This window comes from Nothoprocta perdicaria, unplaced genomic scaffold (genome assembly GCF_003342845.1).
Source record: "Nothoprocta perdicaria isolate Ctin4 unplaced genomic scaffold, notPer1 scaffold_169, whole genome shotgun sequence".
Taxonomy (NCBI): Eukaryota; Metazoa; Chordata; class Aves; order Tinamiformes; family Tinamidae; genus Nothoprocta; species Nothoprocta perdicaria.
In genome coordinates, this window is record NW_020454860.1 from 1212162 (window position 1) to 1229672 (window position 17511).

A 17511-nucleotide genomic window follows, 5' to 3' on the forward strand; every position below is an offset into this window, starting at 1 on the left:
TTTTTTTTTTTTTTTTTTTTTTTTTTTTTACAGCTGACACATACTTACTGCAGAAAACTCAAGGAGCTTTTCAAAGCACCTGCTAATTTTGTGGCCATCTACCCTTTTGTGCAGTTGTCCTAAGGAGTGCAGATGCTGGGAACGACGTTACCTCCCCCAGGCAAGGTACCATAGACAAAAACTGTTAATTACTACAGGCAAAATAGATGACAATTACTACAGACRGCATAGATGATGTAAGGTAGGATGACGTACCCGTAATCAACCTTCATGTGTTGTCCATTGAAGAAAAAGATGGTAGATGGGATGTAACTGATGTCGAAATACTGGGTGTACACCGGCACCTTGTCCACATCCACCAGGTAGATGACTGCCATTTTACTAAGGTCATGAGATGTCTTTGCAAGCTGAAGGGAGGAAGAAAGATAGAGGACGACCGAATGGACTGAGAAACAAGCAGCGTTTGTGTGGGGAAATACGGCATGCCTTAAAATCTCACCTTCCTTTGTGCCTTATCATTTTAAGGTGGGCCAAATTACTGCCAGAACACCACACCATATCAAGAACTACATCAAACACTCCATACTCTGCCAGCAACATATGTCTGTTACTCCACTTTATGCTCAACTGTCACCATGCAAACACCTGAAAGCAACATACGTTATTCTCTTTCATGCAGCAGGCATAACATCAGAGTTTATTTAGATTAAAATATATACATATTATTGTATTTAAGGGGAAAAACAAACACACAAAAAGCTCTTACAATATCATCCAGCTGCATGCAAACGGCGTCCTGATCTCTTCCGAAGCGAAGGACCAACACCTTCTCGGCCACGGTTTTTATTGCCTGGTCCACCTCCTTCTTGGTGCTCAGCTGGGGCAGCAGGAAGCTCATCCCGCCGGCGCCCGTCCCGCGGCTCCCGCGACCAACGCACCCCGCGGCCACGCGCAGCCCCTCAACGCCCGCCCGCCGGCGCGCCCGGCACCGCCCGGCGCATGCGCGCCCTCCCGCCGCCGCCCGGCGCATGCGCGGCGCGGCCGTTGCGCCGCGTGTGCCGCTCTGTTTCCGTTGGCGTGCGGAAGGAGGCGGGCAACGGCGTCGGGCGGAGCGCGCGGGACGGGCCGCGCTGAGGGGCCGGGGCGGGAGACGCTCTTTGCTGCCGGCTGCCTGCCCGCCGCTCCCGCTGACCTGGGGAGCCCCTTCGCTTCCCCCGCCGCGCACAGTGTTCCCCGCGGGACGGTTTGGGGCGGGGGCTTTAACGGTTCGTTTCGACCGTTGGGCGGGCGGAGCGTTGCCGAGGGCCTCGCGCTACGGGCGAGTGCTGAGGGCGGTTCTCAGCTCCCCGGTCCGGAGGTTTCTGGAGTGATTCCCGCGGCGGTGGCGCCGCAGCGCGCTCGGCGACTTGGAAGGTAAACGGGTTTGCTACAGATGTAGCGACACTCCCTAAATCTGCCTACTTTACATTGTCTTAATCGCAGCTGCGCTAATATAAACTGATTGGGGCAGTGATCCCATATTTTACCCACCCTTTTAGTGTTTTTCTCTCCATAAACCACTTACGTTTAAATACAAATTTGCCGTGAAATTAATTGGACTGTGCAGCACGTGTTTATGTTACGTTTATGTGCTGGCATCAGTTTCATGAAGAATTTAGGACTAAGAAAGCCTGTTTCGGTGCTAGTTGTTGGTACCATTAGTTCTGGTGTCCTGTGAGTAAGTGCTAAAGAAGTTTYCCCAGAATCTAATGATAAGAGTAAAAACGGGATCTTCTGTGATGTAAACATACCCGAGAAAGCAGAAGGCATCTTGTTGTGGTCTTGTGATGGCCAAAACCAGGCCTTGTGGTGGCCTGCATGCTTCTAATGCAAAGGTTTATTATCATTTATTATCACTTATCGAACTATGCAGATAAATATTGTCTGAGATCTTATTTCAGTTAATGGTTGGGTGACCAAGTTTAAGTTGCGGTAAGCACAGCTGATGTTTTAAGCAGCAACTTTGTCTCTTTACAGCAGTGCCACCAATATTGTTATTTTTGTACTGTTGATAAGTGAAGTGAAAGCACAAACTTCTTGTGTTCCTGAAAAAGCAAGGTAATGTTTGCCAGTGTCGCTACAGCTGAAAGGCTGTGTTTTCTCGAGGACCACTGACAGTTTTTTTCCCCCTTCCCCTCTTATCTTACCACAGTTTTGAAGATACGTGCTGGGACCCAGCCCATGTCTAAATATGCAGGCTGTGAATACACTTCTGAAAAACTTTGCCAAGTGCTCTGCCTTTCACCTGGCTGTGCGACATGGGGTGAAAAAGGACTTGTTTCCACTCCATAGAACTCTGGTCTTATCACCTTGCTTGAAGGAGGGTGCTTCGCACAGCRCCTCTGAAAAGCTGGATTTAGACGAGTGGAAGAAGGTAATGAAATCCGGGGTGCCGGAAGCCAGCRAGGCAGGGTCTGAGCACAAGGAGCTCTCCACTGTGGCTGCTGCGCGTGAGGCTGTGGAGATGTGGAGACTGGCTGGCAGGGCAGTTCCTGAAAATATCAGTGATGACCAGCTAAAAACCTTAATGGAGTGCCCTTCTAAGGCATCTAAGAAGAAATATTTGAAGTTCTTGTACATAAAAGAACTTTACAAGAAAAGTGACAAAAGAAAGATGGAAGAGAAAAGGGAAAGAAGGCTGGAARCCCAGGAGGAGAGAGATTCAAAACCAGATGAGATCAAAAAGAATTCATTCACCTGCTTGTGGACCAATGCTATGGATAGAACATATAACTGGAGGGTCGCTCAGTCTATGATCTTTGGCCAGCCTCTAGTATTTGACATGTCTTTTGAAAGTGATATGTCACCCAGAGAAGTAGCCAATACGGTTAGACAGATAGTATTCAGTGAAAGTTCTAACCGAAAATCTGTGGATCCTTTCCACATTCACTTCTGTAACTTCCAAGATAACAGCCAGTACCACAGGGAATTCATCAAGCATTACAGACAGGCATGGGACAAATTACTTATCACTGTGACAGAGCGGTGCTACACGGAAGTGTTTCCGAAGAACAAGATCATCTATCTGACAGCTGATTCCCCCAACGTCATGAAGACATTTGATCACGATAAAGTCTACATCATTGGCTCAATGGTTGACAAAAGCATCAAGACAGGAGTTTCTTTAGCACGAGCAAAACGGTTGGGGCTGGAAACTGCCAGCCTTCCACTGGAGAAGTACTTGCTTTGGAATACAGGTGCTAAAAATCTCACGTTGGATCAAATGATGCATATTCTATTAACGCTGAAAGATACTGGAGACTGGAAGAAGGCTCTGGAATTTGTGCCAAAAAGGAAATATTGTGGCTTTGTAGGCAAGTCTGTGAGTGATCTGAAAAAAGGCTTAAATCTGGTGAACGYGCTTAAACTTGGAAAGAAACAGGAAGTACAAAAAAGGCAATTTGCCAAGAACTACTCTAAGAAGCTTATACAGAAGTAGGGTGATTAGGAAGAGAATGAAATTTAGAGATAAATTATGCTCTTGAATACTTGTGTTCTCCTGCTGTAGTCTTTCAAAAATGTTTTTGTTAGTCTTGACAGACTAATTTGACAGGACTGATGTTTTCTTTATTAGTATTACAGCTGTTTGTGTATATTCTCAGATTTATTGAAACTGTGTAAAAAAAAAAAAAAAAAAAAGCGATAATCTGCTCTCCAGACTGAACCATTAAAAGAAGGTAAATATCTTCCATTGAGTCATTCTAGTACTGGAGTGATTTTAACAGAACTGTAACAAATCTAGGGGGGGTTGTTTGGTTTGTTTTTCTGTGGGAAATAAAAAAAAAAAAGCATGATTTTGAGTTTGCGCACTGAGGCAATCCATGCTCTTACTCTGAAAGGTTAGCTAAAACCATATAGAAGAGCTTTTTTTGTTAGGTCTTGGGTCTTCCTCATGTGGATGAGAACTCATGTTGGCTGGTGTCAGGAACAGCGTAGCTAGCAGGACCAGGGAAGGGATTKTCCCCCTGTACTCGGCACTTGTGAGGCCACCCCTTGAATACYGTGTTCACTTTTGGGCCCCTCACTGCAAGAAGGACATGGAGGTGCTGSAGCGTGTCCAAAGGAGGGCAGTGAAACTACTGCAGGAGCTGGAGCCCAGACCTTGCAAAGAGAGCTGGAGGAGCTGGKGTTGTATAGTCTGGAGGAGGCTGAGGGGAGATATTAGCGCTCTCTACAACTACCTGAAAGGCGGTTGTGCTGAGGTGAACATCAGTCTCCAGAATAACTGCTGATGGAACAAGAGGAGATCACAGAAATGGCCTCAGGTTCCCTCAGAAGAGATTCAGATTGAACATTAGGAAGAATTTCTACCCAGAAAGGGTGGTGAAGCCTCGGAACGGGCTGCCCGGGGAAGGGGTACAGTCCCCGTGGCTGGCGGTGCTCGAAACACGTGCAGATGAGGCATTAGGGCCGTGGCTTAGCGGGCACACTGCGGATGGGTTTACAGTTGGACTGGGTGATCCTGAAGGCCTTTTCCAAGCACAATGATCCTGCGATCCTACGCATCCTGAGAGCGGCCGAGCGCTGCCGCCGGCAGCCGTAACGGCCGGGAGCGTAACGGCCGGGAGCGTAACGGCCGCGCGCCCAACGGCCACCGCCTCGCGCGCCCTCATTGGCCGGGCCGCGCCAGGCGTCGCCTTCGTCACTGCTGCCGCGACGCCGAGGCGCGGCCGCTCTCTGAGGCCGGTGGGAGGAGCGCGGCGGCGCGCAGGCGGGGCGCGCATGCGCGGCGCGGGCGGTGGCGGAGGCCGGCGAAGATGGCGGACGGCAGAGCGGAGGGGCCCAAGGCGAAGCGGCCGCAGCCCGCAGGAGGTGAACGCGCCGCGCCGCTTGCCGCGGGGACGGGGCCGCCGCTCTGGATGGAGGCGTTGGGGGCGGGTGGAGCCGGGGCGGCCACCCCCGGCGGGGCCGCCCCGCGGGGAGAGAGGGGCGGCGGGGCCTGGGGGGGCGGCGGCGCCGCGTCGAGGAGCGGCCTGTGGCCCGCGCCTCGGGCCCTGCCCCGCACGGGCCTCCCGCACCCCACCCGGAGGGCTGTAGCCAAGGAAAACGAGAATTACCCACCCCCCACCCCCCCCAAAAAAAACCCCCCCCCCAAAAAAAAAAAAAGAAAAAAGAAAGAGTTTGAAAGTATTTGCACTTCCGTGGCTCTGAGAGGAACTTGAGCAGCGGCGCAGGGCAAAGCGCCCCGAGGCCTGTCCGTTAACGGCCCGGCGCGCGTGCCGTGTTGAGCGGCGCGCACGCGCGCGCGCACGCGCAGGGGCGGGCGCGCGCAGGGGCGGGCACGCGCACGCGGCGAGCTGCGCCCCGCGGCGCTGGAGCCGGCACTGCGCCCGGGGCTTCCCGCTGCGCGCTTCAGGTGGGAGCCCCGAGTTGAGGAAGGAGCGKGTCCTTGCACACCTAAAGCTGCCCTGTGTTTTTAAATTTAAGTGTATCTAGAAATAGAGGACGTTTCTTTGATCTGTTGGAAGATTAAATTAAGCCAGTAAACCAATTAGAGTAGGTCTTGACAGTGAGTGCTTGTGCTGATAGTGCTTAGATTATGTATAGGAATGCCTGCTTCGAAGCGCCTCCTCAGCTCACAGCACTTTCTCTTTCCTCCTTTTTTGATAGTACAACAATTGGATCATGTCAGTTTGCCAGGCGTCCATAGTGTCCTGCGGACCACCTGGTGGGCTGGGGCACCATCTTAGTGAATTGTGCTGCATTGGCCCTCCTAAAGAGCTGCGTTAGTGTTTTCTCTGAATGATTTTTAAGAACAAGTTTAGGGCCTTTAGATTTTGCCAAGTTTTTTTGTTTTTTTTTTCCTTTCTTTTTTCTTTTTTTTTCTTTTAATGTATGACATGGTTTTCTCAGCAGGAACAGGCTTGAGCCCCAGAGGCAGGAGAGCCTCCAAAACATCTTGGGCTGGTTAACACCTCCCTACCCTCAAATCACCTTCCTGGCTACGGTGTGCCAAGATACAGTTCTGACTGAATATTCTGTGTTAGGTGGTTTCATGGGTGAGCTGTAAACTGCTTCCCTAAGCCTCACACGCTGCTGTTTAGGAAGCTATGCTAAGACAGCAGGCAGGACCCAAGGTCACTTTGTCTGCTTCTTTTTAACCTTTTGTCACTTTTATGGCCCTACTTTCTGGGTCAAATTTCTAGTGGTACAGAATACTACTAGAGTTCTTGATATTTAAATTATTGTTATTGTTGTTGTTGTTTTTATCTGCTGTGCTCCAAAAGTGAATACATACCTATTTTTGCTGAGATTGCTTATTGTTATCCTGATGCCTGGAGGAGTGAAATAAAGAGGGTGTATTTCCTTGCAGAGACAATGCTTCTGATTTGGGAAATGGCACTAAATCATATCTGAATGGTGGGCAGGTAGTGAGCGCCCTGTGTGTGGATGCTTGAAGAAAAGCAATATGGAACCGTTAGATACTTAAATTATTCCAAGTTAGCCATTTTTCCTCAATTGTCTTAATTTTCAAACCTTTCTATTTTTCTCTTGCAGATTTCCCCATTTGCCTAGTTTTTCTTTCTGACGTTTGCCTCCCCTAAAGCTRTCGTTTTGGCAACCCTGAGCTCAGCTGAGCCGGCTTCTCCCTCGCTGCTCTCTCCCCAGTTTAAGAGCTTTTTGCTGCGAGAGGGCAGGGTGAGGCATGGCCTTCCCTGGCAGTCTCGGTTCGCTGTGGGGGCATCCTCTCGGGTCCCCTATAACGAGGCACTCATGCTAGCTATAGATATTAGACTTCTCATATGGACTTTTTCCTGTTCATTCCCCAGTGTGCTGCCTTTTTTTWTTWATTTTATTTTTCTTCTTTTGCTATTGCAGCAGCAGAGAAATGTATTTTTGCTGAAATACCTTGCTAAATTCAGAATAAGCTTTTCCAAGGACACCTTTGCCCCTTGGTTTAGCTGAAGAAGCCATCTGTATAGGAAACAAAAATGAGATTTCAGTTTTCTGCTGTGTGAATCATTATTTTCCATGATTATGTACAGAAGCTGAAAAGAAAATAATCTACCTATACATATATATGTTTTTCTAGGCTGATTCCWTCCTCAAGCAGAGTTGGCAGCTTTATTAAAGATGAGATGCAGACAAGCAGTGACTTGAAACGTCACACTGGCCACCGGCCTCACTGTAGTCGCTTTTGTGGTTTTAGAATTGTGCCAGACAGGCCTAGAGACTGGCATGGACATTGTGGGTTGCTTTTTGTTCTTTCTTTTTTCTTTTTTTGGTAGAAATGTAGTAGAATTAATTTTAAATTAGATTTATCTACTCTAGGTTTGGAATTGGGATTCCAAGTATGAAAGTTATTTATTACAACTTAACCCCTAAAAGGCAGATGTAGTCATCTACATATAATGTGCTACATGAACGTTGACTTCTGTACTAAGTAAAGAGATGGTGCTTCRAGATGCTTTTCCTGGCTCATGTACAAGAAGTTCTTTGCAAGTAATGGAATACTTGCAGTGTCTTCTGCTGTTTGTGTTTTGCTGTCCACTAAATGTACACTGATGGAAACTGTCACTAAAAGCACCTTACCTATTGCACCCAAAGTATAATGCTTTATGAGGTTGCTGCTCCCATCAATCTGCTCAGTAAAAATAGCTCATCTTGGTAAGTTGTTTCGACTTCACCAGGACCTGAAGAAGAGGCAGAAAAACCTGTGAAAACTAAGACTGTTTCTTCCAGTAATGGAGGGGAAAGTTCGAGTCGCAGCGCAGAGAAACGAGCGGCTAATGAAGAAGCTGAAGACTTCACCACAAAGCCTGCTCCTGCCAAAATGTCCAAGTTTGGATTTTCCATAGGCAGTCAGACAACCAAGAAGGCCTCTGCAATATCCATCAAACTAGGAGCAAATGTAAGTTCTGAGGGCTTTACGTTTTAAGGAGATCGCAGCAAAGGGGGAGTGCTTTGGGGGTGCTTCCTTGCATAAGGAAAGCCTTGAATTAAATGCAGGTCACTTGAATCAAGTTTAAGAAGGCCTTGCAGGGCCACCTAGTCAGACATGTGTAAGTATTTAGAGGCAATTAATAGCAGATGAATTGTCTCAGGATGCACAAGTTTGTTGCTTCAAGTTAACTGTCGGTAGTCTTTGAACGTACAGGATAACTCAGTAATGAAATCTGATAGACTGGAATAATCTCCTGAGGGAAATTAGAAGACCTGTTAAACTGTTCAGACCACTTTGAAATTAGTACTGGGAGCTCAGTGGCTTAGTATGCTTAAAGCTACATGAGTGTACCCTACCATGTAGGGACTCCACTGTGGGGTCCCCAGGGTCATCTGTCACTCCAAAGATCTTACTTTTTTGCATAGAGAAGATTTGTTGCTGTTGTTTTTCCATAACTTTGCCTGTTTTTTAATGGGGCCAGTGAGTCATTTAATATATTGCAGTTTGAGTCAATTAAAGATTTTTATTTTTGACAAGATTATCTAAATAACATGCGAGAGATGAGACTTTATGCTGTAGTTTTCCAAGATCCTGATCTCCCTGGTATTGTCCAGTGTGAGTTATCCTGGTGCTTGTTCCAAAGTGAATCTGGTATTTCCCTTTATTACCAGAACAGACCTCTAGAAACTTGGGCAAGGACAGTGCGGGTGCTGCCTCCTTGTTTAATGCAGTTCATTTGTACCTGCCACATACCCCTGTGATGGATACATTAAAATCCTTCTCCGGATTCATTTCAAAATGGGTCCTGACAGACCTGCACCTGCAATTGCAGTATTTTACACCTCTGCAGAAGATGAAGAGTGCTTGTTGTCCCTCCAGATGGGAGCGGGGTGTGGGCTGGCAGCATTTTAGGGTGCAAACAAAATCGGGTCAGCTCGGGCTTAGGAAGCRTTGACAAAGCTGCCTCCTGAGGCACAAGCAAGCTCAGCTTTCTCATGCAGAAACTTATCTCCGGTGTCAGTAAATTTGGTTCAGGATTTCTGGCTTGCTGAATTCAGTGAGTGACTGACGCAGCACCAGACCTTGCAGTGATACACCTCACTCTGCTGCTCTTTGATCATTTTCCCCCCTTTCCCRTGGGGTTGGTGCTTTGAGAAGGGCACAAAACTGAGGCATTGTACCCTGTGGGTCAGGAATTGCTGGGGTCCTGAGGGCTTTGCGGTATCAACATCCAAGCTGTGGATGTAGGCAAAGTAAGGACCACAGAGTCAGGAAGTGCATTAGGTGACTCAGTACAGTAGAAGCAAACTGTTATTGGTGGCTTTACACTATATTTCTTAGAGGGTCTGAAAATTATGTTTAATCGTGTTACGTATAACGTAACAGCTATGAGTGTGATAGCTTGATACACTTGAAGTAGAGGAAGGTACTTACTGGGAATCAAAATAAAGGAGCTTTATTTTCATTCAGCCTCAGCAGTATGGTCTATGCTGACGGTAGTTAAAAAGTATTGTATTGCTTTAAGCCAGAAAGCTGTTAAGCTGTTAAAAGAAGAGAAATGTATTCAGATTCCTGAAGGTGATAGGTAAGAATAGAATGATGGAAAGAGTGAGGTAGTAAAATTTTGAATACTGCAACTATATTTGGGTTCTGATTTAATTGTCATGCACCAGAAGCTGCGTGTCCCTGCAGTGTGTGCTAAACGTCAAGATTTGCTCGTGGGGAAGTGTAGCATGAGGTTTGACCAGCTTTCCAGAATGCATCTTGCATGAGTGAGTGGGTGTTTTCCTGACTGATTAACCAGAAATTTCATTCAGTGTGGTTCAAACTAAAACTTGGCCCTGTTGTTACCCCACTCAATTACAGGGAAGATGCTTAGCCCCATTTTACCAAGTTATTTCAAATATCAGGGTATCTCTAGTCTTGCTTGTTTGTTTGTTTGCTTGGTTTAAGGTAGCTTATTTTACTTGTGCTCTTTGTCTTTTTCAGAAGCCTAAAGAGCCTGTTCCAACCCTCGCTCCAAAAACCCTTTCTGTAGCAGCAGCTTTCAATGAAGATGAAGATGTGAGTAATGAGCTGATGGTTGCCACAGCTTTAATTATGATTGGTGTAGGTTAGAGTAAGGCAGAGTGGGCAATTTAAGCTTCTTTACATAATTGCGGGCCGTTTAAGTTTCTTTACATAATTGGCAATGAGTTTCATGTTAGAAACCTCTTGTGTTCTCTTAAAAATGTACAATTTTGGAAGTCTGTGATGGTTCAAGAAGTCGTTAAATAGGCTGATATGTTTTGGTTGTGTGCACGTGCTGCATAGCTGTGCCTAACTGCCAACAAGACAAACTGCTAGATTCCTGTCCTATGCCAAGCATGTTTCCTGAAGGCTGTGAAATACTCTGCTTCTCTYTCAAAGTGTTGCGCTTGTCAGCATCCTCTTATACCGAGATGAGCAAAGGAACTTATACTCATTTCTTTTCCTAACCTTTCAGAACCTCTTTTTCTCCCTAAATCAGCTTTCTGCAGGGCAGTACTCTGTGTTTTATCTTGCCGTAGTCATACTGAGCTGAGCTRAACTCGACTCCTCCTCTCTTTGTAGAGCGAACCTGAGGAAATGCCGCCGGAAGCCAAGATGCGCATGAAGAACATTGGGAGGTGGGTCGGCTTCCAGCCGGGGCGTGGAGTGGCGCGAGCACCTTCTCCAGGCCAGGGCACACGGGTTAGAAACGTAGGAGAAGARGAGAGCTGGTGATCTGGCCGAGACGACGACTGCAAGTCTTGCTGATTGTTGCTAAATTCCATATTTTTCCTAGTACCCATTTTATAAATGGCCCTGAAGTAGGATAGTGTGCTCAGGTTTTTAAACTCCCGCGCATGAGGAAGATGGGAATTGCCTCTTTCTGAAAAACACAAATAACCTCTTTACTTTTGGAATATATATATATTTATATTACTCTTTTTGATATAAACCTGAGACAATCCTAAAAATATAAAATGAAATACAACAGAGACATTTTTAAAGAAGCCTTCACCTAAGTGGGGTTGATKCTGAGCATTTACCTTTTTTCAAGGTGTTTATCATGACAGACTGCTATTAGAGTTCAGCTTTTTTGTTGCATTTTTCCAGCAGCTGATTAGCAGCAGTTCCAGCCACTTCTCCCTCTGCTGCTGCCCCATCTCGACGCTCTGTCTGCACGTGCTGCACAGAGCTCGGTTCTGTGGCCAGCAAAGACTTCGCAGTAGCAATGACTCCCAGTTTCCTTATTGGRAAGTGGTAGTTGCCCGTTCCTGATGGCAGAGTTAAAAGTTGTTCAGTTGTTTTGAAGTTAATCAATTGACTTTCTCAAAACAAAATCTCGTTTTACTCTTCACAGGGATACCCCAACCTCAGCAGGACCAAATTCYTTCAATAAAGGAAAGCATGGCTTTTCTGACAACCAGAAGCTATGGGAGCGGAATATAAAATCTCACCTTGGAAATGTCCATGACCACGAAAACAACTGAATGATGTGGATTGAGACCTGGGGGTCTGGGGGAGGGGAGGGTGTAACATTAAAGGAACAGTTTCCTTTTTTAAGAATGGTCTAAGACTTTGGAGCCGCTTTTTTAAGATTTGAGTGGTACAGTAATAACTGAGTTYGAAATTAGAGGTAATTTATGTTTTGTATACAGATTTCAAGGCATTTGCTAATTTTGTAGTTCCATGTGATTAGTTTCAAAAGGTTACAGATAATAAAGGAATTGGAGTGGTACCTTTTCAAGATTTTTTTTTTTTTAATTTTAATTTTTATTCTTTTTGGTCAGCGATGACTAAGGTGGATGAAAAAGGTTACTGTCTCTTTAATCAGGCTATTGTTGAATGCTTTTGCATTCCCACTTCTGGCTCCCTCTCAAACAGGAGGAACAGTTGGCTCCTGAGAATACAGTTTAAAGCAAGCGAGCATTGTTTTGTGCTAGAAGTGTTACTGGACTATTAATTTGAGTATAAACTTAAACAACAGAACTATTAAAAACCTGGAATTATTTTTCCCTAGAGTCATCTTTTGTTAAGCCTCTGCAAACTAGGAATTCTGTTGCTCTGAGTGGCTCTGGTAACTTAGCTCTAGTTTTGTTTAAAACTTCCTGTAGCGTGTGTAACATTCTGTGGCCTGTTTCACTGTAAGGAAATAGGTCTTGTCTGTATATTAGATACAGCCTGTAAGGAATATTTCACTACAAAGGTAAACCTTAAGCAGAATACTTTCAGTGTGTTCCTCTTCAGTCCTTAGCAATGAGTAGTGCTTGTTAGCATTTCCTTGTGCATTAACTAGAGACTAATACTAAAGGCAGCAATTATTGATATAGAAAAGCCACCACCAAGAAAGATACAATAAGCTTTCCATTTGGTTGAAATACTTTTCTTTACTATGCCTAAAAAGAAATAAAAGCCACACCAAAAAAAAAGGAAAAATCAGTAACTCACTGCTTAAGTATAAAAAGTCCAAGATGCACTTTCCCTGTCTGGCCATAGAAAACAAAACGCCTTGATGCCTGGGGCTGCAGTGGACACTATCGGGTTTAAAAAGAGAAGTATTTGTAGTGCTAGTAACTCTGCCAAGTGGCAGCTTGGGCAGTGAAACCTGCCCTTGTTCTGCCTTTCTGCCCCGGGCAATAGAAGCCCCTGGGCTGCTCGCTTTAACTTGGCGGCACCTTGTGACCTGGGAAGGGCTGCCTGGTTTTCCGTCTAGCTTGGATTAAATGTTAGTAAAACAACCAATCTGGCAAAAATAGTTGCGGGAAAAAAAGATGAAGGAAAAGAAGGAGAAGAAGAAGAAGAAGAAGAAGAAGAAGAAAAAAGGCTCTCTTTGTATTCAAGTACCTGATAGTGTCTACAGTTAAATTGATTTCAGTCTGGAACTGGTTGTAGAGTTCAATACATTAGTTGCTTTTGTCCTGCCTTTTCATACCTTTCTTCATGCTAAGCTGTCAGTGCAGAAAGGAAAGTGCATCTTCCAGTGTATTTTTTTTTTTAAGAAAGCTCTTACCACATAGACTTTTGAGTTTGTAAGTTCTGAAAAGTATTTTTTGTATTTTTGTATTGTATGTGTAATCTTTTTTCCTTTCAAGTCTGATGCAGTTGAATACCTGTAACTATTTTCTTTAAAAGCCTTGTTATAAACATAACATAAAAACGTATAGCTTTTTTTTTACTTTTTTTTTTCCATAGCAGAAATACTTGATTTATATTAACACTTCCAGAACTGAACTTCAAGACTTCCAGAGCTGATTTTGGTGTCATTGGAGCCAGGCAAGGCAAAATGAAGCTTCTGCTTTTCACTTACTTCTCTCGCGTGTGGTTATATTTGTTCGGAGTCACCCCTTCCAGGTAGCGGCACCTCACACCGTGCAACCTTTCCGTAAGGGTCGCCTCATACCTTGCCTGATGCTTGTGTTCGGAGAAAGCCAAAGGGAGAGGCTCCGATAAGAGTGGCAGGGCACTCGCATCCCATCTCTCTCCCGTCTCCCCTTGCTGCTGCTCCAGTTGTCCCTGTGTCAGCCCCAGAGGGGCAGCGTTGCAGCAGGGACCCGCTGGTGCCTCGGAGCTGCGCGGGGAAGCGCTCGGCACAGCACTGGGAGGCTGGGAAGGGCCTGCCCTGCAGCTTGGGTAGCGAAGGCAGCGTCCCTATCTTCCTCACCCTCTGAGGAGCGTAGCCTTGGGAGAGACTCCGGGAGAGTCGGGGCCTCTGCGGAGAGCAAGCCGGGATCCCGCGTCTCCCGGCACGTGGATTTGGAGCTCTGTTGCAGCGCTGCGCGGGAGAGGATTCACTGGGATTGCCTAAACACGGGGGGATGAGGCTTGGCCTTGTGGCTGCGTGGGTGCCTGCAGCTGCTCCGAGGTCACCCTTGTGCAGGAGAGCTGCTCCAACCGGGAATGCTGCCGGGGCGAGGAAGTAGGGGCTTAAGCTGGGTCTGCAGTCAGGGGCGCTTGCTACGGGGGGGAGCGAAGCTCGTGCCAGGGGAGGCAGCTGCGCTGGGGCCGCGCGCGAGCCGCCCCCRAAGCACCTGCCCTTCAGCCGCCACGCTGCGCTGCCGCAGCCTCCATTCCCGCCCCTTGGGAATCCCTTGGACCGAGGGTGTCGAGCACCGCACGCCGCTTCAGCGCCCGTGTCGTCCTGGTGGGGAGGCACCTGCTGCGGAGCCGTTGGCTGCGGCTTCCCCAGCAGCCGCTGGGGACGAAACTACTGGAATGGCTGGTAGAGGAGTCGGAACTGGGATTCTSTCTGGGTTGTGCAGGCAAGGCAGTGATTCGGATCGGTTTGGAGGAGCCGCATCTTCAGGACAGCCTTGTATTTGCTTAGCTCAGCAGCCAGCAGAGAGTTCTGCGAAAAGAGGGGTCATCTTCCCTGATTTTCATACTGTAGAAATTGGAGGATGACAAGTTTTCCCTTCTGCTCCAGAAGAGAAAGTTACATTTCAAAATGGCCRTAACGGTCCAATTTTCCTTCTAAGGCCAAGAAGCATCTGAATTACACAAAAATGGGACAGTCTGTGATTTAATTTTTTGCTTGATGCTACCAGCAGCTCCCCATTTTTTCCTGTTCTGTTTAGCAGATGCATCACCTGCTGTTGCTGTTCTCTAGTTTTGATACAAAAATACAAACTGGCACCTAAAACTAGGTAGTGTTTAGCTTTGAGCACTTGCCTACGGGATCACACATAGTTATCACCCATGTAATTAGAAAAACCACAACACTATTATGTGTCACCTCAGAACTCCTTAAGTTTCTCYTCATGGGTTTCTCCTCAGAGCCTGGAGCAAATCCAAGCAAGAGCTTTAGTTCCGAGGGGGATGAACTTGGATCTCGGCCCCGTCCGGGCGCTGCCTGGGGCCGGGGGTGTCGCGGCGCGCAGGCCACGCGCGGTTCCCCCCGCGCCGCAGCCGCCCGCGGGAGCACTCGGAAGCCGAACCCTTGGCTCAGGCTGTCGTGGGGCGGGTGGGTCTGCCCCTTGGTTGCGCTCCCGAGGAGGCGGACGCAGAGCCGGCCTCGGCAGCGCCGTGGCCCCAGCTGCAGGAAGCTCCCGAGCTCCCGCGGGGCTTTCCTGTCGCCTCTCGCGCGCACAGTGTGGACTGAGATGGGTGCGTGAGACAGCCACACGGACGTCTGTCACCAAAAGCAATCGGGTCTCTCCTGRGTGTGATGACTTAGTGCTTTCCTTCTCTCTCCTGACAGCACRTACAGCATTCTCTCTCATGACAATATTTGGGCTTAAAAATTTTGCTCTTCCTCTCAGTGTTTGTAAGGACAGCGACTGAGGAGCTGTGGGGAGCGCTTTGTATTGCGCGCTTGTACTTTTCTTGAAGTACCAGCAAAGGAGTCTAACATAATTTGTAATAAAAACATAATGATCTCTTTTCTCCCCAGCTTTCCATGCTTTGTAAACAGAGGCGTTGCATTTGGAGGGTCAATCCATGTCATAAAATGTTAATTCTCCTCTTGGCTTTAGCGATGTGCAGCCCTCGGGAAGTCTCTGTTCACCCAGACTTCCCAATGTGTCATACGGATTTGCAGACCGGGTGCACGGGACAACAGCAGTCTCCAGCGTTAAGAGTAAKTGTGAAACGCGGGTAGGGGGCTTTAGGATGTTATTGTAAATGCTGTTTTTGGTGTTAACTCAGGTGCTTGTTTAAAGCCRCCGTTGGTACATGTGCAGTTGCTGTCTGGGAGGGCAGGCGCTTGGGCGGCCGCGCAGCTCAGGGCTGGGGCTCAGCTGGCGTGGGCCCTGCCTGCGGAAGGCAGGGCGAGCGCTTGGGCAAAACKGCCGCTGCCCTCCGACCAGCAGGGCAGCTGCAGCTTCCCAACAGCCTCTCCGCTGGGCGATGAGAACTCGGAAACTTTCCGCACACGGACCAGTCCCAATGAAGAAAGGCTTGGGGGGTGTGTGGGTCTCCAGCCTGGTGTTTGGCAGCTGTAACACTGGCTCCCTTGTGGGCATCATCACCATCATCCTGTGAAAGTGGGCACGTCCCGAGGGCGTGCGGCACTTGTGCGTTCCCTGTAACGGCCGGGCAGAACGTGGTGCCGCCGCAGTGAGAGCAGAGCGGGGGCAAGACCCCCRGATCCTTTTGTGCAGCTTCTCGCCGCCAGCTGCCCTTGCGCAGCCACAGGCGCCTCAGCAGCGACCGAGGCCCCTCCAGCCCCGGCGGCAGCGCCAGCGCGTTGGCTGAGCAGGGGCYTCCAGGGCAGCGCTGCTCTGACAGCCCCACTGCCACCCCCAGCCCCACTGCCACCACCGGCCCCACTGCCACCACTGGCGGCGTTTGCCTCGTCCCGGACAAGGCAACTGCATCGGCCTTAAAATACGCAGAAGAAAGCAGTACTGTGAGTACTCGGGAATAAAGTTCAGTAACCTTCCTTTTCTCCTGGGAGACAAAACCAAAAAACAAGCTTGCTCAAGAGGAAGTCATGGCAAAGCTCAAGTTTATTTAGTGACAGAAATGACTGTAACTTTATACAACTAACGCTAAATAAAAACAGCCAAATGTACAGATCAACTTCATTATGTACAGGAGTTCACTAGGCAGATGTGGTAAGTGGACACTTTCCACGAGCTTTATTTAAAAAAAATCTAATTAAATAAGATCTACTGCATGGCTGCAGCCTGGCCTCAACCAGGCTGCAGAAGACAGGGAAGCCTCTTCCCATCCTAGGCTCAGAACCTTAAGGCAACATCAGAGGTGCAGGAAGAGCCGGGCCCGGACTGACGCTCCCGCCGCAGCGTCAGAGCCCCCAGCTGCGGGATCCTGCCGCAGGCCGAGGGTGAAACCCCCCTGGCGCTGGTCTCCTGCTTTATTTTTCTCTCCGGGGGCCGGCCAGAAAGTCAGGAAGAGCCTTTCTACACGAGCTAACAAGGCTTTCAGATTTACTCTCTCCTTTTGTCTTCCTTATGTTGGGCAAATAAATAAATGCACCGAGGACGGAATTAAGGTGCTGATAATAGATTTGCRAGGTTACACATTAAATATACAAATAATGTCCTAACACTATTTACAGCTACTTTTATTAAACATCTCCTCACTTTAGTAATACACAATTATTAGTAAGATACAAACAGCCGAGTAAAATTTAAGGTTTACCTAGCAGTCCATTAAATCTTTTCCCATCATAAGGGCAGTAAGACCTGTTAATTTTACCTATGGTGTTTAAGCTTAAGCAGGATGGCTATCTCCAGATACTTGTCTATAAAAAGCATTTCTCAAGAATTACASCTGGCAGCATTTCAAGTATTGATTTTTGTTCCACCTGAACCAGCGCGGTGGCGAAGAGCTGCAGAACGTTTCAATAGCGGCCCTGCTTCTCTGGGGAGGGACTCTGACCTTGACAAGGTCCACACGTTAATCCAGCCCCAAGGCAGCAGCTCAAACTACCTATTGCTCATTTAAAAACAAAAACAAAACCAAGTCTACAACTGCTTATCTACATACCTACACAATGTAAAGAGAACTGCCCGTGCGCTAGCTCGGGAGGCAGAAAATCCATGAGTTAAGTCAGATGAAAGGTAGAAATATTCACTCAGAGGAGCTGGTTGGTTGCTCTGTCGGGCTGTTGTTCCACA

The 17511-nt window shown here is 47.7% G+C and overlaps 3 protein-coding genes across 5 annotated transcripts in view; 2 read left to right on the forward strand and 1 right to left on the reverse strand.

The window, feature by feature from the left end:
* The window catches only part of TXNL4B (thioredoxin like 4B), a 1488-nt gene extending 590 nt beyond the window's left edge, over positions 1–898 (reverse strand). Inside the window, exons 1-3 of one of the 2 annotated variants that reach the window (XM_026035899.1) lie at positions 767–790; positions 500–645; positions 256–407 (exon numbers count right to left, since the gene is read on the reverse strand). In XM_026035899.1, coding sequence (XP_025891684.1) covers positions 256–377 — 122 coding nt within the window. In that variant the 5' untranslated portion in view covers positions 378–407; positions 500–645; positions 767–790. Of the gene's footprint in view, positions 1–255; positions 408–499; positions 646–766 lie in introns of both variants that reach the window. The other variant, XM_026035898.1, reaches the window with a different exon arrangement.
* A 353-nt stretch (positions 899–1251) lies between these two features.
* TRMT10C (tRNA methyltransferase 10C, mitochondrial RNase P subunit) lies at positions 1252–3730 on the forward strand. 2 transcript variants are annotated; one of them, XM_026035901.1, is made up of 2 exons: positions 1252–1413; positions 2192–3730. In XM_026035901.1, the coding sequence occupies exon 2, from the start codon at positions 2231–2233 to the stop codon at positions 3476–3478; it is 1248 nt and encodes a 415-aa protein (XP_025891686.1). In that variant the 5' UTR covers positions 1252–1413; positions 2192–2230; the 3' UTR covers positions 3479–3730. The 2 variants fall into 2 exon arrangements, with proteins under 2 accessions (XP_025891686.1, XP_025891687.1); XM_026035902.1 differs by lacking the exon at positions 1252–1413 and adding an exon at positions 2070–2097.
* A 1052-nt stretch (positions 3731–4782) lies between these two features.
* Positions 4783–13050, forward strand: PCNP (PEST proteolytic signal containing nuclear protein). The gene is made up of 5 exons (XM_026035858.1): positions 4783–4851; positions 7671–7891; positions 9914–9988; positions 10517–10572; positions 11292–13050. The coding sequence occupies exons 1-5, from the start codon at positions 4797–4799 to the stop codon at positions 11419–11421; spliced, it is 537 nt and encodes a 178-aa protein (XP_025891643.1). The 5' UTR covers positions 4783–4796; the 3' UTR covers positions 11422–13050.
* Positions 13051–17511: the final 4461 nt, after the last annotated feature.